General features: G+C 40.7%; 2 protein-coding genes across 2 annotated transcripts in view; both read right to left on the reverse strand.

Annotated features, from left to right (window-relative positions):
- Positions 1 to 2,151: 2,151 nt before the first annotated feature.
- Positions 2,152 to 10,382, reverse strand: TMEM42 (transmembrane protein 42). The gene is made up of 3 exons (XM_032105827.1): positions 10,266 to 10,382; positions 5,434 to 5,580; positions 2,152 to 4,627 (listed from the first exon to the last, which is right to left on the reverse strand). The coding sequence occupies exons 1-3, from the start codon at positions 10,380 to 10,382 to the stop codon at positions 4,487 to 4,489; spliced, it is 405 nt and encodes a 134-aa protein (XP_031961718.1). The 3' UTR covers positions 2,152 to 4,486.
- Positions 10,383 to 10,513: 131 nt separating this feature from the next.
- Positions 10,514 to 26,463, reverse strand: part of KIF15 (kinesin family member 15) — a 35,809-nt gene continuing 19,859 nt past the window's right edge. The window contains 16 exon segments of the mRNA XM_032105813.1: positions 10,514 to 11,767; positions 12,080 to 12,211; positions 12,578 to 12,743; positions 14,344 to 14,381; positions 14,985 to 15,057; positions 16,954 to 17,060; positions 17,511 to 17,675; positions 17,845 to 17,949; positions 18,925 to 19,071; positions 20,519 to 20,641; positions 21,493 to 21,597; positions 22,584 to 22,670; positions 22,941 to 23,016; positions 23,395 to 23,480; positions 24,476 to 24,626; positions 25,977 to 26,142. Coding sequence (XP_031961704.1) covers positions 11,684 to 11,767; positions 12,080 to 12,211; positions 12,578 to 12,743; positions 14,344 to 14,381; positions 14,985 to 15,057; positions 16,954 to 17,060; positions 17,511 to 17,675; positions 17,845 to 17,949; positions 18,925 to 19,071; positions 20,519 to 20,641; positions 21,493 to 21,597; positions 22,584 to 22,670; positions 22,941 to 23,016; positions 23,395 to 23,480; positions 24,476 to 24,626; positions 25,977 to 26,142 — 1,811 coding nt within the window. The 3' untranslated portion in view covers positions 10,514 to 11,683.

The raw sequence follows: 26,463 nt of genomic DNA on the forward strand, positions 1-26,463 counted from the left end.
GCCCTGGTTCTCCTGGGAAAGCTTTTACCACTGACCTGAGCTCACCCCAGATTTTTCTCCAAGACCAAGTGAGCTGCAGGCACCACAGTGCTTGCTAAGGATAAGTGCCCATCTTGTGTGACTTCCCTTTGCACCTCTCAGATCCCCAAAATGAAGGTTTGCAGCTGCTCTTTGCAGAAGGCAAGCAGAGCACCTGGAACTCTGAGCATGTCAGGATTAGTACCCATTTATCCCTAATTTCATGGGTTTTTTGTACCAGACAAGGTCAGAGCCACTCTTCTGGCATGTTGCCTCACAGGACTTCCTTCTTTGAAAACACCCCACTGCTTGCAAGATCCTGTAATTATGTGTGCGTATGGGACACTCTTGCAATGTGATCATTTAAGGTCTCTGAAGGGTCAACAGAGGGCACTGAATCAAATTCCTTGAAAATTTTAAAAATACCAAACTCAGCAGAACAATCTACCAAACTTATTTATCACATCTACTTCAAATACTTATCACCTGGGCAAACATACCATCCTTCAAGTGATTTCAATATAAGCTGTGACTGAGACACTGTACAAACTTTCCAAGTTTCAGAGGCTCCTTGTCAATGACAACAGGGACATTTAGAAGTTTTTATGTATATTTCCTTATCTAATCAGTCAAATTATGGTTTAAGGTTCAACTGAAACTATAATTTCATCTGGCTTTGTTCCTTGTAAAGGTATATGAGACACTGTTTACCTTAGAATACAATACTCCTGGACCTTGTTTATACAACAGATTTTTCTAATGCTTCCCACCATTAATACAAGTGTACTTATTTGAATATTCCCGAGTGTCATTTTCAGCCTTCCTGTTAACCATGCACCTGCTTCTTCTACTCTTTAAAAGTATAACATGGTATGGCCACGCTTGATGATGAACAAGATGCTGAAAATCTAAGTGTTGTGTTTGAGAATGAGAGGTAGGTGCAGGAAAGACTCGTTACAGCCAGCACTTGGGAGGTGAGAGAATCATGGAATAGTTTGTGTTGAAAGGGACCTTAAAGATCATCTAGTTCCAAAACCCCTGCCAGGAGCAGGGACACCTTCCACTAGACCAGGTTGCTGAGAGCTCCATCCAACCTGGCCTTGAATAGTACCAGGGATGGGGCATCCACAGCTTCTCTGAGCAACCTGTTCCAGTAAAGATTTCTTTCCGTCTATCTAACCTGAATTTCCCTTCTTACAGTTTGTACCCATTATTCCTTGTCCTATCGCTGCAGTTCCTGATGAAGAGTCCTCTGGTTCCCCTGTAGGCCCCCTTCAGATATTGGAAGGTTGGTATGAGGTCTCCACACAACCTTCTCCAGGCTGAACAGCCCCAGCTTTCTCAGCCCGTCTTCATAGGGGAGGTGCTCAAGTCGCCGTATCAATTTTGTGACCTCCTGGACTTGCTCCAACAGTTGCATGTTCTTCCTGTGCTGGATGTTCTTCCAGAGCTGGATGCAGCACCACAGGTGGGGTCTCGCAAGAGCAGAGGGACCGAATCACCTCCCTCCACCTGTTGGCCACGCTCCTTCTGATGCAGCCCAGGATTTGTTTGGCTTTCTGGGCTGGCAGCCACAGTGCTGGCTCATGTTGAGTTTCTGGCCAGCCACCACCCATAAGCCCTTCTTCCACAGGGCTGCTGACAATCACATCTCTGCTCAACTTGTAGGTGTGCCTGGGATCAAATCCATGTCTCTCCAATTTAAAGACAAGGATGTCGTGCAGAACAATGTCTAATGCTTTGCACAAGCCCAGGTAGACAATGTCCATGGCTTTGCCCCTATCCACCAGTGCTGTGGATACAGAACTGTGCTTTTGTGAGTTGTGCACACAGAAGTGTATTTTGCTGGAATCTGAGTGGAAACATGTGCCCAAGACTCTTCTCTAGTAACACCTCGCCTCAACTGAGCAAAAACTCCATGCAAGCACACTGCTGTAGTTCCCACATAATGGTAAACCACCTTCTGCCCTGGTAAACTAAGGTCTTGGAGTTGGTCATGATCTTCAGCAACCTTACAAGGTCCACCACATCTGAACCACTGACTTGTCAAGCACTGCTCATTTGTTAGTCTCACATTGCTTTTTGTGTGCGTGCGTGGTGTCTAAAATATCTGTAAAAAAAGAGTTTCAGCCATTGAGCTTTGAACACTTTTATTTTGGAAATGCTAGCATCCTTTTTTTTTATTACCTTCAGCCACATTTTGATGATCACACAGGAACTGTTTACCAGAGGTGCACTGCTTTGCCATGCAGTGATTGCAGCCTTTCTTGCAGCCCTGGCCCCACTGGCAGACATGGGCCAAACCCTGTGTACACAAGGGGAGCGGAATTCTGCTGTAAAATGAGTCCTGCTTGGCAATATTTTCTTCCCATGGGAATTGGAGGAAAACTTGCTTCCATTCCCACCTTCAAGCATTTATGACAGAATTTACAGCCCTGTCATAAATGTAATAAAATAAATTATATTCATCCGCCTTAAAGTGAGCATCACCAAGTAAAGTGCTGCTCACACCTTCTACACATGAACTAACACACCCTAAACCCTGACCTACAACGATGGTAATAAAGAAATGTCAGTTTTGAGACACTCCAGGTTAAAAAGCTTTCCAAATGGTTTATTAGGAGATGGGCAACAGCCAAATTAACCAGAGAACCTGGTCCTTCTACTGCTGTTTGCATGAAGGCAGCCATGGCTTACAGCTGGCTGAGGGTTAATAACAAGGGCAAATAAATCAGGCTTCATTAATTTCCCATCATGTATGAAGATCTAAGGAGACCTGATGTACTTAGAAATGCATAGTTCCTGGCTGTCATGTCTGCAGACCTATGAGGGATGCTGGGTCCCTGTATCAGGTCCCAGCATCCCAGGCAACTGGATGTGTCCCACTCTACCACTGCTGCCACCCAGAGAGCTCCCCAGGTGCAAAAACCCATGGTGGCAGGGAGGAAAGACACTCAGAGCACTCTGCCCTCTCCTCCACCACATATGCAGCTCCCCTCTTTGAGGGGAAGACTTGAGAGCACACTGAGGGGAGAGGCAAAGGCTTTGCCCCTCTTGGGACATGGCTGCCAGATGTGGTGAGCTAGAATGGCAGGGAATGGAGCAAACAGCTCTTGGCCTCTTCTGGGGGACAATGACTCTTCTTCTTTCTGATTCAAAGAAGAAAATGGCATGAGCACAACTCCAGGGGCATTTCCATCCACAAGTCTATTTCACACTTGACACAGCGCAGATCTGCCAGTCATGACAGACCTGGCAGGTTCCAATACAGACACTCACAGACATATGTCCTTAGGTTTTCTGCACATGCCACAACCATGACTCACCTTCTGTCATTACAAGATGACAGAGACAACCTGGCAAGCCCAGGAGCAAACAAGTGATATCACTAGCATGATGCATATGTTTATAGGCATCATTGTATTTCTTAATTAGGATTCCAGTTGAAGAATTTCCGAGAAAAAAAAGATGTGGGCAGGGGAATGAAGCCGATACCTTACAAATGATGATTTGTGACACATTCACCAAATTGACACCTGAACAGGGAGTAATCACTGAGGCAAAATTTACCAGATACCTGGATACCAGTGATCTGGTTGATTGTGTAACATGAATGGGAATAAGCATCACCCAGAGGTGTAGAAAAAACATGGCTTGAGAAACTCCATTTTACCAAACATTAAAGCAATTGTCAACTTGAGTGGGCATGGGGGACATGTTGAAGATGGACACTCTTAGTGAACAGCTGACTGTTCACATGCTGCCTGTTGTATTGTCCTGAAAATACAGTTTGACCTACACAAAGCAGGAATGGTGATAAAATCCTATTCTGGGTAAGGGTTTAAAGGAAAGAGCAGCAACCATACAGTGAGTAACATGTCAGGAATGGGTAAGTGAAAATTAAAGATGTCAGATACAAATGGCAAGTTAAAAGGCGTATGTGACTGACAGAGGAAGCTGAAAAAATTAATGAAAGGCTCCATAGCCTTACAGGTAGCAGCAGGCATAGAGCCATTTCAAGACAGAAAGTCAGAAACAGCAGAGCAGAAATATCAGCTGCCCTCAGCATCTAATTCTGATTGCTTTTCTATTTTGGGATAGGTCCTTTTATGGAAAAATACTGATGCACAAGCACCTTCCACAGCCACCATGTTTACTTTCAGCATTCCCCAAACCGGGAAAGCTCCACAGCCACAGGGTGTGAAGAGGAGGAGCGGCTGATAAGCCTCTGCCCCTGATTTTCACAATACTGACTCAGAGTTGACCAGCTCCCTCCGAGGCTGTCACTGCCACCACACCACCACTAGGAAAGATGTGACCAACGTGATTTTGCAAGTCAGCAGATCAGCAGTGAGCAGGTGTTAGCACCTCCGTGGCCGACGTGTTCAGAGCCTGGTGGGGACTGGGGATGGCATCATGAGACAGGCTGGAGAGGGGCAGCATGGCACCGTGGCGCCTCCAGCAGCTATCATTCCTTCTTCTCTGCTGGGACCTGCACCAGCTGGGGTGCAGCTGTGTGCAGCAGCATGAGCCCGCAGACCGTCACGGCGAGGCCGACCCACCACAGAGGCGTCCACGTCTCCCCAAAGAGCAATTTTCCTAGGATAGCCTGAAGGAAAAGAGAGACAGAAAAGCTTTGCTGGGCCGAGCTTCCCCAAGGCCTCTTGTGTTGCCAGAGCTGTGAGGACTTCTGGGAGAGACAGCCCTGGAAAAAACTTGGTTGAGGAAACTCCTACTTGGATGACCAACAGGAATGCTGAAGGTGATGCTGGAGATGACCAACTCCACCAGCAGCCTGGAAGCACAGCCGTATTGTGGTCCCCAAAAGCAGGGTGTGGCAGGTGCACATGTGCTTTTCTGCCTTCCCGGCACTTCTAAGGAGCCAAATCTCCCACTGGGTAACTACACTTGATTATTGGACACCACCATGAGCTGTCTGCCAGCAGGAGCACAGAAGCAAGGTGGACAGCTGCCAAGAGTGAGAAGCAAGCAGAAAAAACCTGCGGGTCAAAGATGCTCTTGCTATCACTAGAGGTGATGCATCTTCATACCCAGCTAGGGTGACTGGCTTGGCACAAGTGAGGTGCTGCAAAGGAAAAGCAAAATGAAGCAAAGCTCCCAGCTCCAGCTCCCACTGGTAATTAGAAAAGTTCAGTAAACTGTGTTGCTGCTGCAAGGCATCATGTTGGGCAGCAGCACCCTTCCTCCTGTACCACCCAGGAAAGTTCCACCACCTGTGCCGTGAACAACTATCAGAGCACCTGAGGCCTGACACTATCGTTTCACAATTTCCTGTAACTCTCCCTTTGTGGCCAGCAATGCTGGTTGCACTGGGAGATGAGCTACAACCAGCATGGGCATTCCCACCTTGCTGTGCTCCTCAGGCTTCAGTGCCTGGGGAAGGGGTCTACTCACCGAAGAGATGAAGTTGGAGGCTGTTGTTGTCACAGAGGTAGCAGCCGAGGAGGAGGAGAGTCGTAAGGCTTTTGTGAAGACTGTCCACATCACTGCGTTGCACACAAACACCAGGCCAACACAGCTGAGGTGAAGCAGCACTGGCAGCTGCAGGACAAAATGGAAAACTGTGTATTTTCACCCTCCACTCATTCAACCTCAATAATTCATGTCCACTTTGGAGCCAAACCCAATGGTGTGAGCTTTTAAAACTGAATTACAGCTAGTATTACATGAAGATGAATATATTAGATCACAGAAGGAAATGGAAACGAGGGAACAGCCCTGGATAGACTGTGAGCCTGCCATGTCCTGCTGCAAGCCCAGCCTCATACTATAAGCTGAGAAGTCCTGTGATAATATGCAGCAGCTGCCATGCCAGAAGCCAATCTCCAGAAAGCTCTCCAGCTCACAATGTGGTGCCACATGCAACGCCCATAAATGCCCTTCACTTATCACTTGATGTATGGAAAAGGGTCAAATTCAGTCTGACAAACACCAGAGATGCACATGCTGGCACTGAGTGTGCTCCAGAACCCAACTGTTGTGAATCTGAGCCAAGACATGGGTGGTCCCAAAGCACTGGTCCTTACGAGCTCCCAGGACCTGGCCTGCCTTACTGCTGCAGGGAGAGCAGAGCAGGATCTCTGGGCAGAAAGGAAAAGCTGACTGGCTTCATGCCTTGTTTTACACACTCACTGGAGAGTAGATTTACTGAGAGGTCTCTGCTCTAGCATTTAGCAGCAACAAAATCACCTCTGAATTCAAGGGCCTCAAGAAAGATCTCCCTTCTTAGACAACCTGACCAGATGTGTAACAGCCTCAGTCTGAAAAAAGGCACAGTTGCACCTAAAAAGCTTTTACTATTCACAGTGTCCCCCATCCCTTCCTAGTTTAAGCAGATGAGGCCATCTCCCCAGCCCCTGGGTACCATGTAGTTGATGTGAAGACACCAAGGGAGATCACAGGCAGGCAGATCACAACTCTCACAAACAGTGACAAGTGAAAGCAAAGCTTTGTCTAAGCCTGTAGCAATCACAGCTTCATAGCCTGTCACCTTTCAGTCCATGGTGGGATCCATCTTGAAGCAGACAGAAATGCAGGTGTGAAGCCACCAACAAGCACAGCTCAGAGGTGGCACCTGCCTTGTGGGAATGGCTGCACTGTGTCCTCCTGCCAGCTGCCCAAATCAACAGGGTCCACCAACTGTGTCCTGCTCCCACTCAGAAGAAGAAAGTACTAATTGCAAGCAGTGGGGGAGCTCACAGTTTTCTGAAGCAAGTGATACAGCAAGCACAAAGTTAAAAGGAAAATAACGCAAAGCAAATCCATGCTTGATGGCTGGCACAAGCTCTCCGAGGCTAATTCCACTCCTGTGAGGGATGGTGCAGGTGTGTGTCCTCATTTTGCCCCACTTGTGGCAAAGGTCTCCAAGTTTTGCAACTGATCAGGGCAACATTAAAGATTCAGAAGGATTCCCACCAGTGAAGCACTCTGTTTTCCCACTGACGCCCTGGTAAACCCTGTGTGGATGGGTAAGAGGGACAACCATGTCCCGCTACTACCACTCCTCTGAGGAAGAAAACAGCTGTGTTATGGCTCCCCACAGGATAGGGTTTGCCTCCCAGTTTCACCCTCTGCCTGCATGACCAGGCAGTTTTACTTTCCTCAGGCAGTTATGTACATCCACACACTTCTAGTGAGTAGGCAGACCTGGGAGTAGAGGTGAGAGGGGAACCCAATTCTCTGGGTTTTACCTAAATTCAGTGTATTTCTGGATCAGAAAGAGACCATGCTGCTGAGGTAAAAAAAAAAACCCTTAAGAAAATGAGATCTTGTTACTGCCTTCAACCAATAGCCTGAGGGTGTAGCAGGATGGAGCTCAGGCTCTTCTCCAAGGTCCATTTGGATATGACAAGAGGTAACAAGTAAAGTCTGGAACAAGTGAAATTTTGATCTGTCACGAGAAACAGCAAAGGTGATGAAGCACTGGAACAGAGGTCATGGCCTGTCCAGCCTTCTAAGTATGTAAAACTTATCTGGAGAAGGTCATGTGTAAGCAGAGGTTGGAGTAGAGACCTGCAGAGGTCTTGCCTGACTTGAACTAGTCTGAGACTACCAGTAGTGAAGCAAAGCTGGCTCCCACCATCACAGCAACTATGCCATCTTCAAAAGTGACTCTGAACCCATGGCTTCTTCTGATCTCCTAAGGCAGAGCCAGGAAAATCAGCTGCAGGTGGCACATGCCCATTAGGAAGGTTTATCAGAGAAAGGTCAAGTTCCTCTGTGCCCAGGGCAGTGGAGTGGTCATCGCAATGGTACGCAGACAGAGAGATAGGAACATCCCCACGTGTTCTCCACAAGGAAGGAGGGAGATAAATTCCTCCGCTGCTAAGGACTCAGCTGAGCCACCCCAGTGAGTCAAGGATTACTGTTCTGATTGCTTTTCTAAGCAAAGGTTAATTTCAGTGTACATTTCAGATAATCCAGAATCACTCCTGAAGTGGCAGAAGTAATTTTAGATGAAGACTGGCAGGGGAGCGGAAAAAGCAAAGAACTTTTGTTCAAGTGCACTGACCCTTCCTGATCAGGTCGCTCTCAGGCTGGGCCACCACAATGCATCCTTCTAGCCAGGAAGTCCATCCCTGTGCTGCCGTGGAGTATCCTGCTACCCTGCATCATCAGCTCTTAGAAGTGTCAATACACTTTTTGCTGCCATGTTCCACGCTGCACAAGTGATGGCTGCTATTATACTTATTTTGGGATTTCTGTAGCTCTTCCTCCCAACACAAAACCCCTTGAATCTCTGTCCCCTCGTGGCGGCTCTGCAGAAATGCCTTTGCCACATGCGTGCACTGAAACACTTAGGCATCTACAGGTCCTGTGCAATTTAAGCTATTAGGAAGATCACGGCATTTACATAAAATTTGGCTAGTTTTACAGCTAAGCTGATTAATTCAATTAATAACTGTCACCTAGCATGGACCTGAAAATTGAAAGAAACCAATATGGCCAGAAAAAAGAAACAGTAAGAATCACAGCATGGTTGAGCTTGAAAGGGGCCTCTGGTGTTCATCTGGTCCAACCTTGTCACTCCAGCAGATTGCCCAGGTCCATGTCCAGACAGTATTTGACTATCTCCAAGGATGTAGACTCCACCACATCCCCGGGCAACCTAGGCCAGTGCCTGGTCACTCTTACAGTGAAAAGGTGTTTCTGGATGTTCAGAGGGAACCGCCTGTGCTTCAGTGTGTGCCCATTGCCTCTGGTCCTGTTACTGGGCACCACTGGAAAGAGCCTGGCTCCATTCTTTGTGCGCCCTCCCTGCAGGTATTTCTACACATCAAAAAGATCCCCCTGAACCTTCTCTTTTCCAGGAGGAACAGTCCCACCTCTCTCAGCCTCTCCTCACAGATGAGATGCTCTGGTCCCTTCATCATCTTTATGAACCTTTGCTAGACTCTCCAGTACCTCTACCTCTTTTTTGCAGTGGGGAGCTCAGAACTGGACCCAAAACTCCAGGTTTGGCCTCATTAGGGCTGAATAGAGGGGAAGGATCATCATCCTTAACCTTCTGGCAACACTCCACATCAATGACATGACACTTTGTCATAGCGCTTCAAAAAAAAAAAAAAAAAAAAAAAGAACAAAAAAGTCCCCTAAACAAACGGGCAATATTTTTATAAATGTCAACACAGAAAAATACTCAGAAAAGATGCTGTCAACATTTTGAGTAATTCCATGCTCTGCCATTAGGTCAGTGCAGAGCACAATTTGGGGTTTTCTGGGGCAAGGGAAAGAGTATCAGGATTTAATTTTTTTTAAAATTCTCCTTTATGTCACCATTTCTGAGATATCAGAAAGGATTAACAGGATTAGCAGGTATTGAGGTTTTGCCTTTTTAACCCACTCTAATAATCACACAGGTCAATTTTCTTTTTTTTTTTTTTCCTGGTGCAAGGCTGGATTTGTTTCAGATCTAGTTTCCCTTGTGGGTTCCCTTTTGGATTTCAAATTCAAATGTACATTTCCCATGTGAATAACAACATATACGTGAATGGATCTCCCCAAAGCACTTTTAGGATATACGTATGCTGCCTTCCTCCTCTCCCCACTCTCACACAACCTCGTGCCCCTCTTCACCTCTGCCGTGGCTGTGCCTGAGGTCACTCCTGGAGGTAAGGACATTACCTCTGAAGTGAAGGGCCAGCAGTTCCATGTAACCTCAAGCACACGGAAGTCTGAGAAACACGGCCGAGATAAAGATCATCACCAACGAATACCCAAGGATCAGGTGAGCAGCACAGTGGAAATCAAGGGCTCCACCTCTCTGCTCTGGTCACGGCCGAGCAGAGATAGAATAAAAGGGCGCTGCTATCAGCAAAACAGTGGGCTAACGACAAGCGTTTGATGCTCAGTCATACTAACATCCTGCTTTTAAAGTAACACTGACGTAGAAGCACCGCAAATGGGCTCCCAGAGTTGGGCTTGGTTCGGGGCATTCCCGTACCACGCTCATTCTCCTCACGCCCGGCAGCCTCGCTGCGCTCTCCCCGCTGTTTACGTCGGCACCGCGCATCAGTCAGCCCGGCAAGGCTGGGCTCCCCCAGGGGTGAGTCACGGCTCCGCTCTCCGAAACCGCCCCCCTTTCCCTGCAAATCCAGGGCAGCGCCTGGAAGCGCCGGAGGAAGAATCAGCGCACTCCTTCCCCCCCACCGCCGCGATAAGCCCTGGCGCCGAGCACCGCCTGCTGCTGCGGGGCGCCCAGCAAGCCCCGCCTGCTGCTTCCTTACCGGGCCGCCGGCCGCCTCCCCGCCCGGGCCCAGCGCCAGCTTCGCCGCGGCGGCCGCCGCCGCCCCCAGGCCCCCCGCGGCCGCCGCCGCCGCCGCCGCCCCGGCCCTCGCCCGCATGGCCCGCACGGCCCAGGCCGCCCCTCACAGCCCCGCGCAGCGCCAGCGCCGCCCCGCGCACCGGCGGGCCCGCACCCGGGGCGCGGTGGGAGGGGAGGGAATGGAAGGGACGGCACGTGGGCCGTGTTCGCTTATGTACAAAAAAGCTTTATTGAAACAAACAGGACAGGAGGGAGGAGGAGAACAACGCAGCTCCTGCTGTAGCCGCATACAACACAGAAAAAGGGCAGAAACCTCTGCCTACATGGAAATAGTCCAGAAACAGACAAGAAAGGAACATTTATGAACCTAGAATATGGCAGTCACAAATAAAATGACCCTTGACAAATGCCTCTTGGTCTGAGTGCTCCTCATCCGTGGTAGTTCTGACCTCGACTCATACCCCAACACCTCCCCCGTTTTAAGGTCAGCTTTTTATTTCCATATGTCACATCACAGCTCAAGTAGGAACAAATCTGAAGTACTCAGAAAACCTAGTTTGATATTGCTATAGAAATCAACGTTTGGTGTTCCACTAATAAACATTTCAGTTATTTGCAATAAATCTTAAGTGCGATTACATGAACTTACGCTGTACTCCTAAAATGTTCTGCATATTTTCACATCATCTTTCCTAACATTTTTCACTTCTTTGATAAGAAAATGGTTGCAAAATACTTAGAATTTCCTACAGTGCTAATACAGAACTCTAAGTCTATACTAACAGAAGAAAGGTTTGAAAAACATTTTATTTGCAAATAAAGAAAGAACAGAACCCAAAAATATATTTATAGTACTATTTACAAGCCTGCTACTAAATTCACATTTATGCTTTATTGAAGATAGTCCAATATGAAAATTATTTTTAAGTAACCCAGGAAAGTCATCCTATGTTTAAGTTTAACTAAAGAAATAATCACAAAGAAATTGTGCTTTTTCAATTTTGGCTCTGGTGGAAAATGTAGCATTTCAGAAGAGGTAGGAACCTGAAGAAGAGCACAAAAGAAGACAAAAATCCAGGTGTGTTCCCAGTGAGAAAGCTTTTCCTTGGCAAGGTTACAAAAGTTTCAAGGAAGCATCTGCCAGCACCTATACAAAATCAGTTTTTGAAATTGAAAAATTACAAAAAGGTGTTAAAATGTCACTGAAAGCTGCCCACAGAGCTGGAATAACAATCTTCACCTGGAGTTATTACCAGCAAAAAAATCTACAAACTAAAATACTTGATTATTCCAGAACCACAGCAAAAGTCAAGTTTGACAATTGGCTTTTGCTTATTCTGTAGACTTCAAAAATATGCCTCTGCAGTTTTATTTGGGTCATTACAGCTGATCATAATGTCTACAAATGTCACATTTTTTTGATTCTTTCAAAAAAGCATTTTCAACTCGTAGTTTTTCAGTCTCCTGTAAAACAGAGAAAAAAACATGCATATATTAAGGAAATTACCCTCACTTTTTTTTTTTTGTATTTTTACAAAAGCTGTATCTAGAGTTGTTCAAGTGTTTTATACACTATATACTTGAGGAAATAAAATGAAGATCCTTGTCTGGGGCCTGTGAGGAGACAGACCAGCCATGACATAGTCAGCTGCATAAAATCACAGGTATTTCTGTTCCTCTCCAACAGAGGAGCAGGAATTTTAATTTTCATTCTCAAAGCTTAGCTCTTTTCTGTGTCAGGCCATTACTTCATCTGTAATCTACTCTGCAACTTACCTCAGTGAGTTTAGCATTATCTTTCTTCAGTTTCACAAGATACTGAATCTTCTGGTTTAGGTTTTGATGACCAAGTAATTTCCCATTCTCCTCAGCAAGTGAGTCGACTTGCTTCCTCAGCAATTCTATTTCCTGTAATAACAAATACATTGTGTACCTCTTAGCAGTAGCCTCTCCTTCTCTTTTCAGAAGCAATAGCTTCTTAGAACTATTAACATACTAACATTTAAGTTTGTAACATATGATGCAACAGTTGGTTCATTCAGGAAACACATATTTGTCTTATGTCTCCTTAGATACTGTTAGATCCCTCTAAAGAGCAAAAAAAGGAGCACCATTAGATTTGTACTACTACAAATTGCAACACTGATTTCTGAACCCAGGCTTTCATTAGCGCAGAGAATAACATCACAAATAGAACTAAGCTGCAAAACAGCTGTACCTCTGCTAAATGAGATCCTACTGTGAAGATGACAAAAAAAATTATACATGTGTAACCTTTTCAATTCTGTCTCTTTCTTCATATGCTTCCTCCAGTTTTGATCTAATTTCTTCTTTCTCATTAAATGCTTTGAGCTCCAAAGTTCTTGTTCGTTCCATCTCCAGAGTCATTTCACGACAGGTCTTCTCTTGGATTCTGAGGATATTTTTGGTCTCTTCTAATCTGCCAGTGTAAAAGAATCATAAAACATTAAAACCAACATGAATGCCATATAACTGAATTACTAAGTCAGTCTTGGACATGGAGGGAGGCTCCTTTAAAAGCACTCTTTTGAGATATGTTCCTTGGAATTTAGTGCTAAGGGAAGGGAAGAACTTCATTCTGCTTCACAGTTCTTATGTTTGGTACTATCGACTAGAGGCAGTGTTTTAAAGCTGCTCTTCTCTTTGGGAACTGTGCTGTTTGCAATCCAGGATATACAACTCCACTCATGATTGAAAACAGAAGCTTCACCTACAAGAATACTTTGAATTAATTCACCTAAGGAATGTAAATTTTCCAGCTAAACTCAGCTGCTCTTCAAGTTTCCCCCAAATTGCTTGTTTGTCTGTGGCTTTTCCCCCCCCAACAGCCTTATTGCTCAGAAGGTCTGAGCCTGTTTGGCCTGGTAACAGAAGGACTGCCACTTTGGATAGAATTAAAACATTTTCAGCAGGTAAGGTCACAGCATATTAAACTATGCCATCAAACGTAGCAGCCTGTCTACTGTTTTTAGGAACTTGAGTAATTTTGCAGACCAATTCAAATATTGTATACATGACATTTTTGTCATCAGTTTTGTTTTACTGAAGCCTGATGTTTCAGACCTGCTCTGTGAAAACAGTATTCATTTGCTGCCTTTGTCAAGACATTTACTTGATGAGAAAAGGATCTTCTCCCTCTTTGTGCAGTATTTGCTGGTATGAGACATTGTAGCACTGTTGTACAGTGTGTTTCAGACACCAGAGAGGAATGAAAAATCAATGCATCAAATAGCAAAATAATCCCTAATTTCCAGATGAGGGTTTCTGGAAAATTTAATGTAAATTACTTTTTAAATGACTGTGTGCATAAAAACTATCTTCCTCCTTAAAAGAAGTTACTTACATAGAAAGCATTCTATCACATGTAAATAACTCACATGTTAGGAGATTCAGTCACTATGAATCCTGAAGCAATACAGATTAAGAAAAGAACAGCAGGAGCAAAATTTTCAAACTAATTTTATCTACTAATTCAGTATTTTCTTTCTTCACTATTATCCATCCAAGGTACAAAGCACTTGAATTTTGAGGACTACTTGCCCAATAGTGCAAACACAATTTAGAAATCCTCTAATAATTTTTCATTTTTCAAGCTGAACTGCAAAAAATTTAAACAAAAACCATAAAAAGCAAATAATTACATTATGTTTAAAAATTATGAAACATTTACAATATTAATAAAGAAATAAATCAGTTTCAATTTAATTTGAAAAGGAATGTGATTAGAATTCTCTGCATATAAATAACTAAACAACTAAAAACATCCTGTCCAATTTAAGTTTCTATGGTTCTACCCATTAAAGTATTGTCTTGATATAATGCTATGTAGTAATAGGTGCTACTACCACCTACTGATGAGAAGGAGTAAGAACTCAAGGTATCATGCAGAAGTGTAAATACTTCCAAATTAGGCCTTTTATCATGTCAGATCTTGGACTTCTATTGCTTAAATATACCTTTTTTTGCCATTAATTAGTTTAATACTAGTTTCCAGTTCAAGAAACAATAGTCATACTTACTCTGCTTTGATTTTCAGCATTTCTTCCACCGCTTTATTCTGTAAAAGTTCAAAAGCATTAGATGCAGTCTTAATGTTTAATATAAACATATATGTTTAAAAATATTTGTCACTTAATTGATGCTACATATCTAATTCCAGATCATCCTACTATCTAGTAGTTCACATCTCTAATGTTCACTATAAGTTCATCTCTGCTGTAGGCACTTATTTCCCATTTCATGCCAGCACAGCTGACCCACAGCAGAGTTTCTCTGCCCACTCACACACAGCAGAGCTTTAACAAGGGGCTCTTCTGTCTGGGACATCCATGGCAACCTCTGCTGTGACATTAACTTCCCTTTGACAGAGCCTTGACAGTAGCAAGTGATGCAATATTTACTTTCCAACTCTTGGCATGAGTCAGATTTAGCAATCTGAATCCGTTTTTGCTAATTGTGCAATCTGACATCCAGTTCACTGGCGTTAGACCGAGAGCTAAGTGTCAGGCTGTGCATGTTAAAATTCACTAGAATTTGGTGTTTGTTTTGCTGCCATGAAAACAAAAAAAATCAAATCAAACCAACAAAAAAAAAAAAAAAAAAAATCACATTAATACTTCACAACAGGTCAACACCAACTGACATGAGAAGGATAACATACCTTGGCAAGTCGCTCTTCAGCGATCTCCTCCTCTTTCTCCTTGAGGTACTGAACATCAGGATGTTTCTGATCGCTAGGAAATTAAAGAATGAGAAAAAAAGTTTCTCACAAACAGAGGAAACCAGTTGTAAAAATATGTTATCCAGATTAAACCAGTAAATGTGTGCAGTTGTTTTCACATGTGATCATACTCAAAATACTGAACATCATGAAACAACAATGGAAGGGTTTAAACTTCTATACACATTTTCTTTCATCAGAGTATAGAGAAATGAATGTTTTAATGGAAACAATTACAAATGTAATAAATATGCAACCATTTGTTAGACAGCTGTGCTGGTTTTGGCTGGGGTAGAATTAATCATCTTCATAGCAGCCATTATGAGGCTGTGTTTTGGATTTGTGTTGAACACAGGGTTGTTAATGTAGAGATCTTTTTGTTGTTACTGAGCAGGACTTACAAAGAGCCAAGGCAAGGACTTCTCTGCTTTCCATACTGCCACACTGGCTGGGAAGTTGGGGGTGCGTGGGAGGTTGGGAGGAAACACCGCCAGGACAGGTGGCCCAAACTGACCAAAGGGACATTCCAGACCATGGGACACCATGCTCAGAGTATAACAAAGTGGGGGAAAGAAGGAGGAATAGGGGGATGTTTGGAGTGATGGTGTTTGTCTCCCCAAGTAGTCAATGTGTGTGATGAGGCCCTGCTCTCTTGGAGATGGCCGAACACCTGCCTGCCCATGGGAAGCACTGAATTAATCCCTTGTTTTGCTTTGCTTGTGTGTGTGCATGACTTTTGCTTTCCCGATTAAACTGCCTTTATCTCAACCCACAAGTTTTCTGGGTTTTGCTCTCCTGATTCTCTCCCTGATCCCACGGGTGGGAGAGTGAGCCAGTGGCTACGTGGGGCTTGGCTGCTGGCTGGGGTTAAACCACAAGAGCAGCTTTGGGATGGAGGTACATGATTTATTAGTTCACGATGTTCATGCATATGGAGACTGCAGAAGGACTTCCTAGAAGATCACTGCTCAGTGGTTTTGCCAAGTTAAGTACATAAAAGATTCTTCTATTCAGAAGACTTCACTAATTTTTATTTTGTTAGTTTTTAATCAACATGACATTGGATGGAAGTAAGAAAACACATACAATTCAAATAACTCAAAACAACTTCGTCCTTGTTGTGTGCCATAGGGGAAAAACTTAATTGGTTAGGAGTTTTATAATTGCATCAAGTACAATAAAAAGTTATTTTCAGTAACTTAAAATCTTGTGAACAGATCAGGAAGGTTACTGAACAGTGATTCTGTTTCTAAGGCTTTCTGCTTAGTTTTCAACAGACACTTGAAAGTGTGTTGTGAATTGAAATGGAAATCACAGGAAAACAACAATGGTTATGTTGCCATGGAACACTAGTTCTGTGGCTTTGTTTCTCACAGTTTGTGTAGGTTTTCTAGACCAAATTATTCCACAAAAAAGCATTACTTTTATGTTCCTCACTTGTTGGATTCCTGACTTGGGACTTTGGGATATAATTTGGATATGCACTAAGAACTCCCTGCTTCTTTTAGTTGATAGGAGTTGTGGTTTGAATAGACCAAAGGCTAATTGTATATTGGAGGCTTTAAAAGTTCATTTATGTCTATATTAAAACATGTGTTGCATTTGTTTGGACATTCCTTATCTACTGGATCCACAACTACACAAATGACATGCCAGTATATAATACCCAGGAACTACTATGCATATAATGATTTTACATTCTATTTCCCTTTATAAAACTTTGTTGCATTTAAGAACTTGTGATTTAAGGGCCATAAAGTTTACAAGCCAGTAAACAATTTTCATAGAAAAGTTTGAGTCAATCTCTAAATATACAAGCAATGTAAGACTGTATTTCAAATAAGACATGTAAATTTTATCTTAATTATTTCAAGTTAAGAGAAATTTTTTATGTTTTATTTTACTTTACCTGTTCTTGCTTGGTCTCTGAGCTTCTACAATGCTCTGTAAACTCCTGTTGTTCTCCACCAATATCTGCATTTCCAGACGCAAGTTCTCCAACTCATTTAATTGTTCCTAAGCAAGTGAAATTTGAAACATTTTATTTGAAGACCAAATTGCAATTCTTGTTTTCATTTCCAGTTGAACATGTTTTTGAGTAAAATAGAAGACAAAAATTATTTATCAGAAAAAAAGGCTGGTTCTCTCGCAAGTACCTGCATCACCCCTCCATCTACAGTTGCATTAGAAACTTTGAGAATAGATTAGAACTGTTTCAGCAACAAAAATGATGTTACCATCTGACATTCATGAACACAAAACAGCACAGTCCTTGGGAAAATGAGATTTATAGACATCTCAAGCAAGTTGTCACCACTTGTTCCCAGCCTAGGTAAAGGGAAAACCAAAAACTGCCTTTCTGCTTTAATGAACATCCTGCTAAGCAGAGCTCATTAAAAGAAGTGCACTCTGCAGCCTGTCTCATTTTAACCTTACAAATTGCCAGCAGAGATTAACTCATAGTACCTTCAGCCTTAGAATTTCATCATTTTTTGCTCTTCGTTCTTCATTCAGTTCATGTACAAGGTGCTCCAGATTTATTGCAGAGGCCCTTCGATCAGCTATTTCTTGCTCATGAGTTTCCAAAAGCTTGGCCAAATTCACATCAAAATTAGGAGGAGTTTTTGGACACTGGAAAGTCAAAAAAACCAAACCACACAAACTGTTAATAAAGGACTCTTTCCCCTGTGTATTGGTTACATGTTTTAATGCTCATTGGAGACATGTATTAATAAATTCCTGGCAGACATAATCAATAATTACAAACTATGTGGAAGTGTTTCTCTCACAAATGCCATACCTGAGGAAATGTTACTGAAGATGAGTCCACAAAGCAATCTATTTGCTTCATTTTCAGTTCATATTCATTCTTCCTGTTCTCCAGTTCCTCTGTCATTTTGTCCAACTATTAGAAACACAGAATTAAAGTAGCTCATAATACACGCAAAATAGGAAACAAAACAGCACTCAGTTCTTTATTTTGAGCAAGCTTAAGTACACCACAAGTTATTTTAAATTAACAAAGACTTCACTTTCATAACTCTTCTATATTTAGCCAATCACTGTAAACTTTCAATAGTTGTATGCAACAAGCATTATTGAAAGCATCTATACATCTAACTATTGTGTAGCTCATCTGAATTTTGTTCTAGTTAGTATTTGATTTTCTTGCCTTGCTAACACAATCTACCTTTCAAAGGGCTTGCTAACACAGAAAAAACCTATTATGAACTTGGCTGGCAAACATCAATGGTCAAAGTATGACTCGATACAAAGACTGTAGTGGTATAGATTTGATCAGTTTCCCCAAGAGAATATGCTAATTTGACAAAAACCCTCCTCTTTCAAAAAATAACTTATCAGAGTCTTCACCAACACAAATATGCCAGTTAGCACTATGATAGTTGTGACAACTAGAGGTAAAATTTGGACAAAGGTTTAACGTAACTGTTGAGCTCTAAAAATGATGTGGTAGTTTGGAGCTTCTGCAGTCTGCAGACTAAACAGCTATCTCTATTGCATAATGATACCATTTGTGGATAAGTGTTAAGCAGAGGAAAAAGTAATCCCCTAAGTTACACTGCTGATAACCTCAGGTTACTCTGTTCTTAAAGGTACTGATAATTTTACTCTGCTATCACAGTAAACATTTTTGTGATCTCTAGACAACATTTCCAAAACATTAAAAGTTACCTAATCTTTGTTCAGAAGTTTTTTAGCTAGACTCTTACTACTTTGCTTTGACAAGAAGGAGCAATGCTCTTCACCAAGAATCCTATGTACAAGATGCTCTAAAATGACAAGTGAAACCTTTTTCAGAAGCTACAGTTAACCACAGCTCCCTCTCAACGACCTAACTGTGAAAATGTCTTTGTTTTACCTGCTCCCTGAGTTCCTGGATTACAGCTTCTTTCTTTGCTATGTCTTCCTGTGCACACTGGAGCAATGCATCATGTTTCTTAGAGGCCTCTGTCAGACTTATCAGCTGATCAGTGGTATGACGCAATTCTTCACACAGAAGGTCCCTCTATTCCCAGTCATTGGATGAGTAAAGAAAGAAGCGTTAAAGTTATTGCTCTAAGTCAGTTGTTTCAAGATGTTTTGTCACTGATGCCAAGATTGCTACCAGCTACAAGCATCTCCCTTTTCCTTCTACTTTCTCATCATGAATTATACCAAGCATTCATCTATAAAGTTCTTATTTTAGCATGTTTTCTTATTCTTGGTCTTGTTTGCAGAACAAAAACGAGAGCTTTGCCACCACATAGTCAGCTTAAGATTCTTGTGGAAGATCTTTGGAATCAACCACTGTTTTAATGTGTACTTAAAAAGAGTTCTCTAAATAAGAAAAAAATTTATAGATTTTAATTCATGCTGAAGTGATTACAGCTTTTTTAGTGCACTGATATTCTGTAGATACCCTGGATTTATTCTAGGATCTGTACTCCCACCCTATCTGATGGGGCATCATACCTACAACAAGGTGTGTTAACCCATAAGGAGAAACTGTGTTTAGTACTTTAAATGCCACCTCAGATTAGTTCCTCTTGTCCAGTTAAGAAAGCATGAAGAAATCAGTAACTGAAGTAAAAAGTAAAGGAAAAACACTCTAATTTTATCAGGAGTCAGATATACCCAAGGATAACACAGAAACAGGAACTGGCACTTCAGTTAAAAAAAAAAAAACCAAAAAACCCCAAAGTGATCCATTTGCCAGACAACTCAGCTTTGGGTTTCAGAACGTCACTTTTAGGTACGATTATTAATGAACATAGTCTGCTTATTTTTAAACAGATTTCCACTATGTTTAATGTGCTTTGAGAAACACACACCTCCCCAGAAGACTTTATTGGTGCTATATGATTGGACTAGCAAACCTAATCACAGATGATCTTCTAGAAATTACATGTAAGGAGGTGCTAGTGTTTTTGACTGATGGACATGTTCAACAAAGTAATAGTGACAGCAGTAATAGAAAAGGCAGAGTTAAAGAAAGATACAGTATTAAAAAGCAAAATCACAGTTGAATCAAAACTGTGCCCTAGATCTGTTGCCAGCAGGTGGAGCTTTTAGTTAAAATTATGAGTAAAGAAAAGCTATTACTGAATATAGTGCAGTGGGGGAAGTGATAATATAAAACAGAATATATTCTTCTACCTATTTTAATTTCTCAGCTGCATCATCTAAAGCTGCCATTAAATTCAGCTGATGATTCCTTAGTGGCCTTAACAAAATTAAACCAGGCTCTTAGCATAGGCTTTTATGAAGTAGCTTATAAAATATTTATGTCAAGTAACATGATAATTTAACAGAATTTGTCAGGTATCTCATGAAAAATTCTTTTGAGAGCAGCTTAACTGGCTATAGTTTGAACTAAAATGAGTTAAAGTTTTACACGAGCATTTTAAGTAAAACCACATCCAATTGGTCTGGCTGAACAAACAATCATAATACACCAATATTAGTGTTTTTACCTCAATGTTATCAGCTATTTCTCTTCCTTCCAAGGCTTCCTTCAGTTCTTCAATTTTCTTCTCCTGATCCTCTATGATTCCCTTGCTTTCTTCTTTTGCAGCCAGAACAATATTATACTTGTACTACAAAAAGCATTAAATTAAATTTTAAAATATTTTAGAAAAACATGTTATCAGGTAAAGTTAGCAACAGAAGACAAACAAATGTACATCACCAATCTTATGATGACAATACATTTAGAAATCAGGGTCAGTGACTAAAACCAGAATGATATATTGTACTTGCTGAATTATACAAACTGTTTTTAGAGATTAGTTGTCAGAATGATACAAAAAGATTATTAACGCAAATTAGCCACCACAATAAATATTACCCACTAAAACCACTGTTAAAGAGATAGCCATAATCAGAAATCTGTCTCATCAACACTTTTCTATAGAACCTTTTGAATTAGTAGTTCACACATAATATTTTATCTAAAGCATTCTGTTGATTGCTCTGTCAGTTTGCAAACCAGACCTATTTTAATAAAGCAGAGGCATCATATTTATTCATAGTTATTCAAATACACAGTTATAGTTCTTTATACTTGTTTTCAGATGTAGAACATCTTAATACCAGCAACATAAAAATTCACTCCATCAAAAATGAATTTACAATTCAGCTTCAATTGTTGAGGTCTTAAATTGCCAATTTCTGAGAAACTCTAAATGTGACTGTCAGCTGAGTGGAGTTTACAGGATGTGAGCAGGTCCCTTTAGAGACATGGCTTTTTACCCACCACGTGGAGAGGGTTCAGTTTTTGAGACAGCCTTAGGCATAAAATGTTCAGAAGATTTCAACATGTCAAAACAAAGAAGTTTCCTTCTAAAATACTACAGCAAGCTATACTGTTTGAGACCCATGATAAGACATGTCATTGCCTCCCATTTCTACAGAATGATACCATGTCCTTCAAAATGACAGAACATACATTTATATCCTCGAGCTCTCTTGTCAGCCCATCTATGGACTCAGTTTTATGATTAATTGAAGACCTCAGCTCCTGGATCTGTCTCATCAAGTCAGTTACAACTTCCTGCAACATAAAAAAAGTTAATCCTGATAAAATACATTAAAAAATCTATATAATGTATTACTGAGCTTTTTTTGGTATATAATTTGTCAATCCCAAATTTCAATCAATCATGTGAAAATGAGTCCTCAAAATGCACATGTAAAGAATAAACAGAAAATTTGTTGCTAAATCACTGGCTTTTGTTCTAAGCACTTTAACAAACAACTAAATAACCTGCAGTGTTCATTAGAAGAGAAGACTGGCCTGCTGATTTAGTCTTAGTCTGTAATGGGTTTCTAATAGGAGAACAGAACTACTATAATTTAAAGGTACATTTGCTTGTAATGGAAAAAGGCACATTCAAGAAACACCACTGCACTAACAATGCTAGATGATTCTGACCTTATGCATGTCAGATTTTTGGGTTTATAATGGAAAAAGCAATACTTACCATTGCATCATGCTAGGTAGTAAAGGCACCATGTGTTTTCTTATGCCTGTTTTACAGACAGCACATATGCTTGCACTAAGGGAACTCTGGCTATTTAAGCTTTCATACTGCATCAGTCTTTACATAAAGAAGTGCTTTGATTTTATTAATAAAGATACACATGGTCACATTCTTACAACACCTTTCTTACCTTTTCCATCTGCCCATTACAACAAAGCCCTGACTGGAAGGCTCTATTAATCATCTGGGGAATTATGCATTGTTTAGGCATTGAATGCTTTTTTGTCCAGTAGACAGCTTTACCTTCAATTTTTTTGTTAAACTTCAGGTTTTGTTAACATCAGTTAACTTGTGTTTTCTCTAAATGCGTATCAGTTTCCTACCTCCCTGCAAACTCATGCTAGGAAAAGGTAAGATTTATTTTACCTAGCTATATAGCCAGGATTGCCTAAAAGCACAAAATTACTAAGCAGCAAAGGAAGGCTCTGGTCTTTCATCTCTACTACAGAACATAGTTATCCACAAGACTGTATCAGTAACAGAAATAAGCCCAAACCTTATCTGTATCGTTTGTCTTCTTCAAAGAAGCAATAGTCTCTTCAGCAGCAGTCAGTTCCTGTTCCAATGTCCTCAGTTTTGCTTCCTAGAGGAAATAATATTTGTGAAGGAGTGTCTTCACTACCTTTGAAGTATGTTTTATAAAGCACTAAGTCATGAAAAAAGCCCAAGGAAGCAAGTAGTTAACCTTACCCAAAAAATTAACCAGTAGCTTAACAAAACAATACGTAGCCCAAGCACTCTACATTTATTTTGCTGGTAATCAACCTAACAGTCAGTACACCAATAAAATTATTATTAATGCCCAAGCAAAGCCATGAACACAAAATTTAGATATTCAAATCTGCCGTTGTACCTGCTGCTCACACTGTGTTACCATTTCTGAAAACGGCTTCTCCACCTGTGCTTTTTCAAGTACTTTCAAGAGCTCCCTGGTGAAAAAAACCACATTTCTAGTGAGAAATATGATCAAAACGTATGAGAACTTTAACAAGAAAAAAGTGATATGAGTTTCTCTATTTGCGCTTAATTTTTTAAGAGTTCTTCAGTTATCATATTCTCAGTGCTATACAAAAGACTAATGGTTTAGTTAATAGCCTTACACTGCTATCAGTGGCAGAACTTGATCTTTGACATGAAAAACTATACAATGAAATTACTTTACATTAAAATGAAGTGCTGCTCTGATTTGGATAAAATAAAAAACCCGTCTGGGGGAAAACACCTCTACAAGTGGGAGCCCCATCTGAACAACATATAGCACCAATGAGGTCAGACGAAAATGAACCCCACTGCTAATTAAAACTTACTTTGAATTGTTTTCTTTGTCTTCCTGTAATTGTAATGTTAGTTTTTCATTATGTTCTTTTTCTGTTTTCAGAAGCTGCAAAAGGTTCTAGAAATCAAAACATACGTTTGCTATACAAAGTTACAACATAAGGTCTCTAGAGCAATCTAAAATGAAATAAAAATCTAAACAAATCTCTAAGATGACTGAAAAAAAACCAACCACCCCACAAAACCTTAATTGGAAACTGGAAGATCTTTAGTTGGTCCTGAAGAAGTTCAGAAGTAAACCCTTATTTATATTAAGTAATCAGATCTTTTCACCTGCCATTAATAATAATTTCATATAGCTATGATGTTCCTCAATATTCCCTGTGAAGGGAAAAATTAGAATTTTCAATTGTAGATTAATTTGGGGGCATTTTAAAATACTGTATTTGTTCAAAATACTAAAATACACGAAATTTAAACCAATAACATTCAATCTGTCAGCATTCTTTTAAACATGAATAAGGAAAATTTATATCAAACTTCCTGAGCAGGCACCATGCACCCTGCAGAAACACAGGCAAAATCATTTGCAAAAGCCCTTGAGCAACCTTACTGCTGTTTTGCAGTCACTGCAGTCTGACAGGCTTTCAAGGACAGCACCAACTAAATTGCAGGACAGTGATCCACCACAAGCCATAGATCATTTTAACAAGATCACATCTACTACAAAAATTTTTAAGAAACTGCTTTGTAAAGATAGAATAATTAGTCTAGTCTTGGCTAGCCCTGAGATAAAAGGTCATCTCAGCCTTTCAATGTCAGGATTCTTTTCCAAAGAAGTTTCTTATTCCTTTACTAATTAACCCATCTCCCTCAGCATTTCCAGAGCAATTTCTCCAGCCTAAAAACTTACTATTCATGATGCTGTTGGAGATTTCTGATAGCCTGTGGTTGCAAAAATCTAAATTTGGAAAAAGAATTTGGGTACATCTTCCAAATGAAATCACCGAGAAACCTATTACTATTGTGGAATGTTATCAGTGATACAATAATAGGAATTAAGCAATCTGGGTTCTGTATGATTAAGTCCTTTAAAATCCTTGACTGTCTTACACAAAGCTCAGTTTTCATTGCTTCTGCTTCTTGCTTCCTGTCCTCAAGTTGTTGCTTCAGCTGGTCCGTCTCAAACTTCGCTACCTCCTGCAAATTGTCATAGTCATCCTGCAGGCTTGCCTTTTCTTCAAGAATCTTTTCATGTTCTAGCCTTTATAAAAAACCCAAAACAAATACTCTAGTAAGGGTTTGTGTCCTTATAAAAATACTCCAATCAAATGTATATTAAAATATTAAGATAATATACAGAGTACAGTTACTACAGAAAGAAGTGACTGACATAAATGTTGACTCTTTTTTTTAAAACAGAGACACCAAATTTATGAAGTGCATGGGAACTTGAAGTGGCATTGGCTGAGAAGGCAGAGAATACTTTTTCTGATCTCTAGAAATAATTTACTTCTTACAAAATTCTACTGAAATTTCAGTAGAAATGTCCTGTGTCCTGATAATGGAGTTAATAATTTAAAAAATTTGGTTTTTAGCCAGCTGTTGGACAAAGGACTCTGCTAGAAGGATCCTCAGTATCTACACATGCTTAGTTGATATTTAGGTTATTTATCCTATATAAAATCTTTATGTATTCTGGACAAGTTTGAGTTAGTCCCCTCTAAACTGTGGCACTGAAAATTAATTTAATTTTTTACAAAAGTGAAAAGCAAAGAGGGGCAAAAGAGCTGCTACATAAGTGTTATGAATCATGTTACTAAATGAGGAATACTCTTCCAACAGTATTTCTGCTAACACAGAACACACCAGTGAAACCACAGCATTTAATTTCAATTCCAGGTTCCTGGTTTACAATGCCTCAAAAAATTACTTCAGCTAAGACATGATCTGCTATAATGCAAAATGTAGTTACATTTTCCAGGAATAAAAACCAAACCCAAAACATAAAACCAAAGCACAACAAACTAAACAAAAACTGCAATGAAACCCAACATAACTAAGTCATGTAAATAATTAAAAACCATACTGATTATCATCTCCTGATAATAATGGCAGTTATTGCAGACAAGGCAATGACCTTTTCTGGCTTTGATACTCAAACTTCAGTTATTTTTTATGATTTCTTTTTGCTTGTATTTTTAGAGTAGCATCATTATGTCATCTAGTTCATGTGACCAGACTAACAAACTGTCTCTTCAGCCACTTAACTTTTGGAGGGCAGCAAGTTTATAGATATATCCTATTTAATGAGAAAATGATACAGCAAAGCAAAATTAAGGTAGCCACATTTTGTTTTCTTTCTAATAATTCCACCATGTTGCCTGAAATAGGCATGAAAGAGAACTGAGAAAAAAAAAAAAAACAAACACAAAAACCCCAAACAAACAAACAACCCCTGCAACAAACAAACAAATCCCAGCAAAGGACGAACATAGAACAACAACTTTAAAGAATACATGTAAAGTGTAAGTTCACACACAGGAGAGGATAACTGAATCACCAGATGCATCCAGAAGGGATGACAAGGCATTGTACTGAACTGCCAACATACCTGACACAGTCCAGCTGGAACTGCACATCCATATGTCTACCAGAAAGCTGACTTATTTCCTTCTCTTGCTTTTCCCTAAAGGCATTATATTCCAATTTTACAGAAGACAGCTCCTTGTCTGCAGACTGCAGGACAATGCGCAAGTCATGGACTTCACTTTTTAATACTGTCAAAAAACCCCAAAATAATTTACATGTTATTTGGAAAACTGTGCTAGATATGGGACACACAATGCTACAGAACCTGCTGGGAAAGTCTCACAAACCTCTGCCCATTTTCAGTGGAATTACTCTCGAAAGTCACACACAAAAAGGCTTTGTGAATGGAAAAGGTCAATGAAACACTGACTTTAAGTAAAGGTGAATCAAAAATATTCCAGAGAATATCACTGTAATTTCCATAGACAATAGAGGTTTTATCCTTTATTTTTATTTAATATTTTCTTTTAAAATACTGTATCTTGTACCTCCTTCACATTCAGAGTAAA

The sequence above is a fragment of the Corvus moneduloides genome, chromosome 1 (assembly GCF_009650955.1).
Source record: "Corvus moneduloides isolate bCorMon1 chromosome 1, bCorMon1.pri, whole genome shotgun sequence".
Taxonomy (NCBI): domain Eukaryota; kingdom Metazoa; phylum Chordata; class Aves; order Passeriformes; family Corvidae; genus Corvus; species Corvus moneduloides.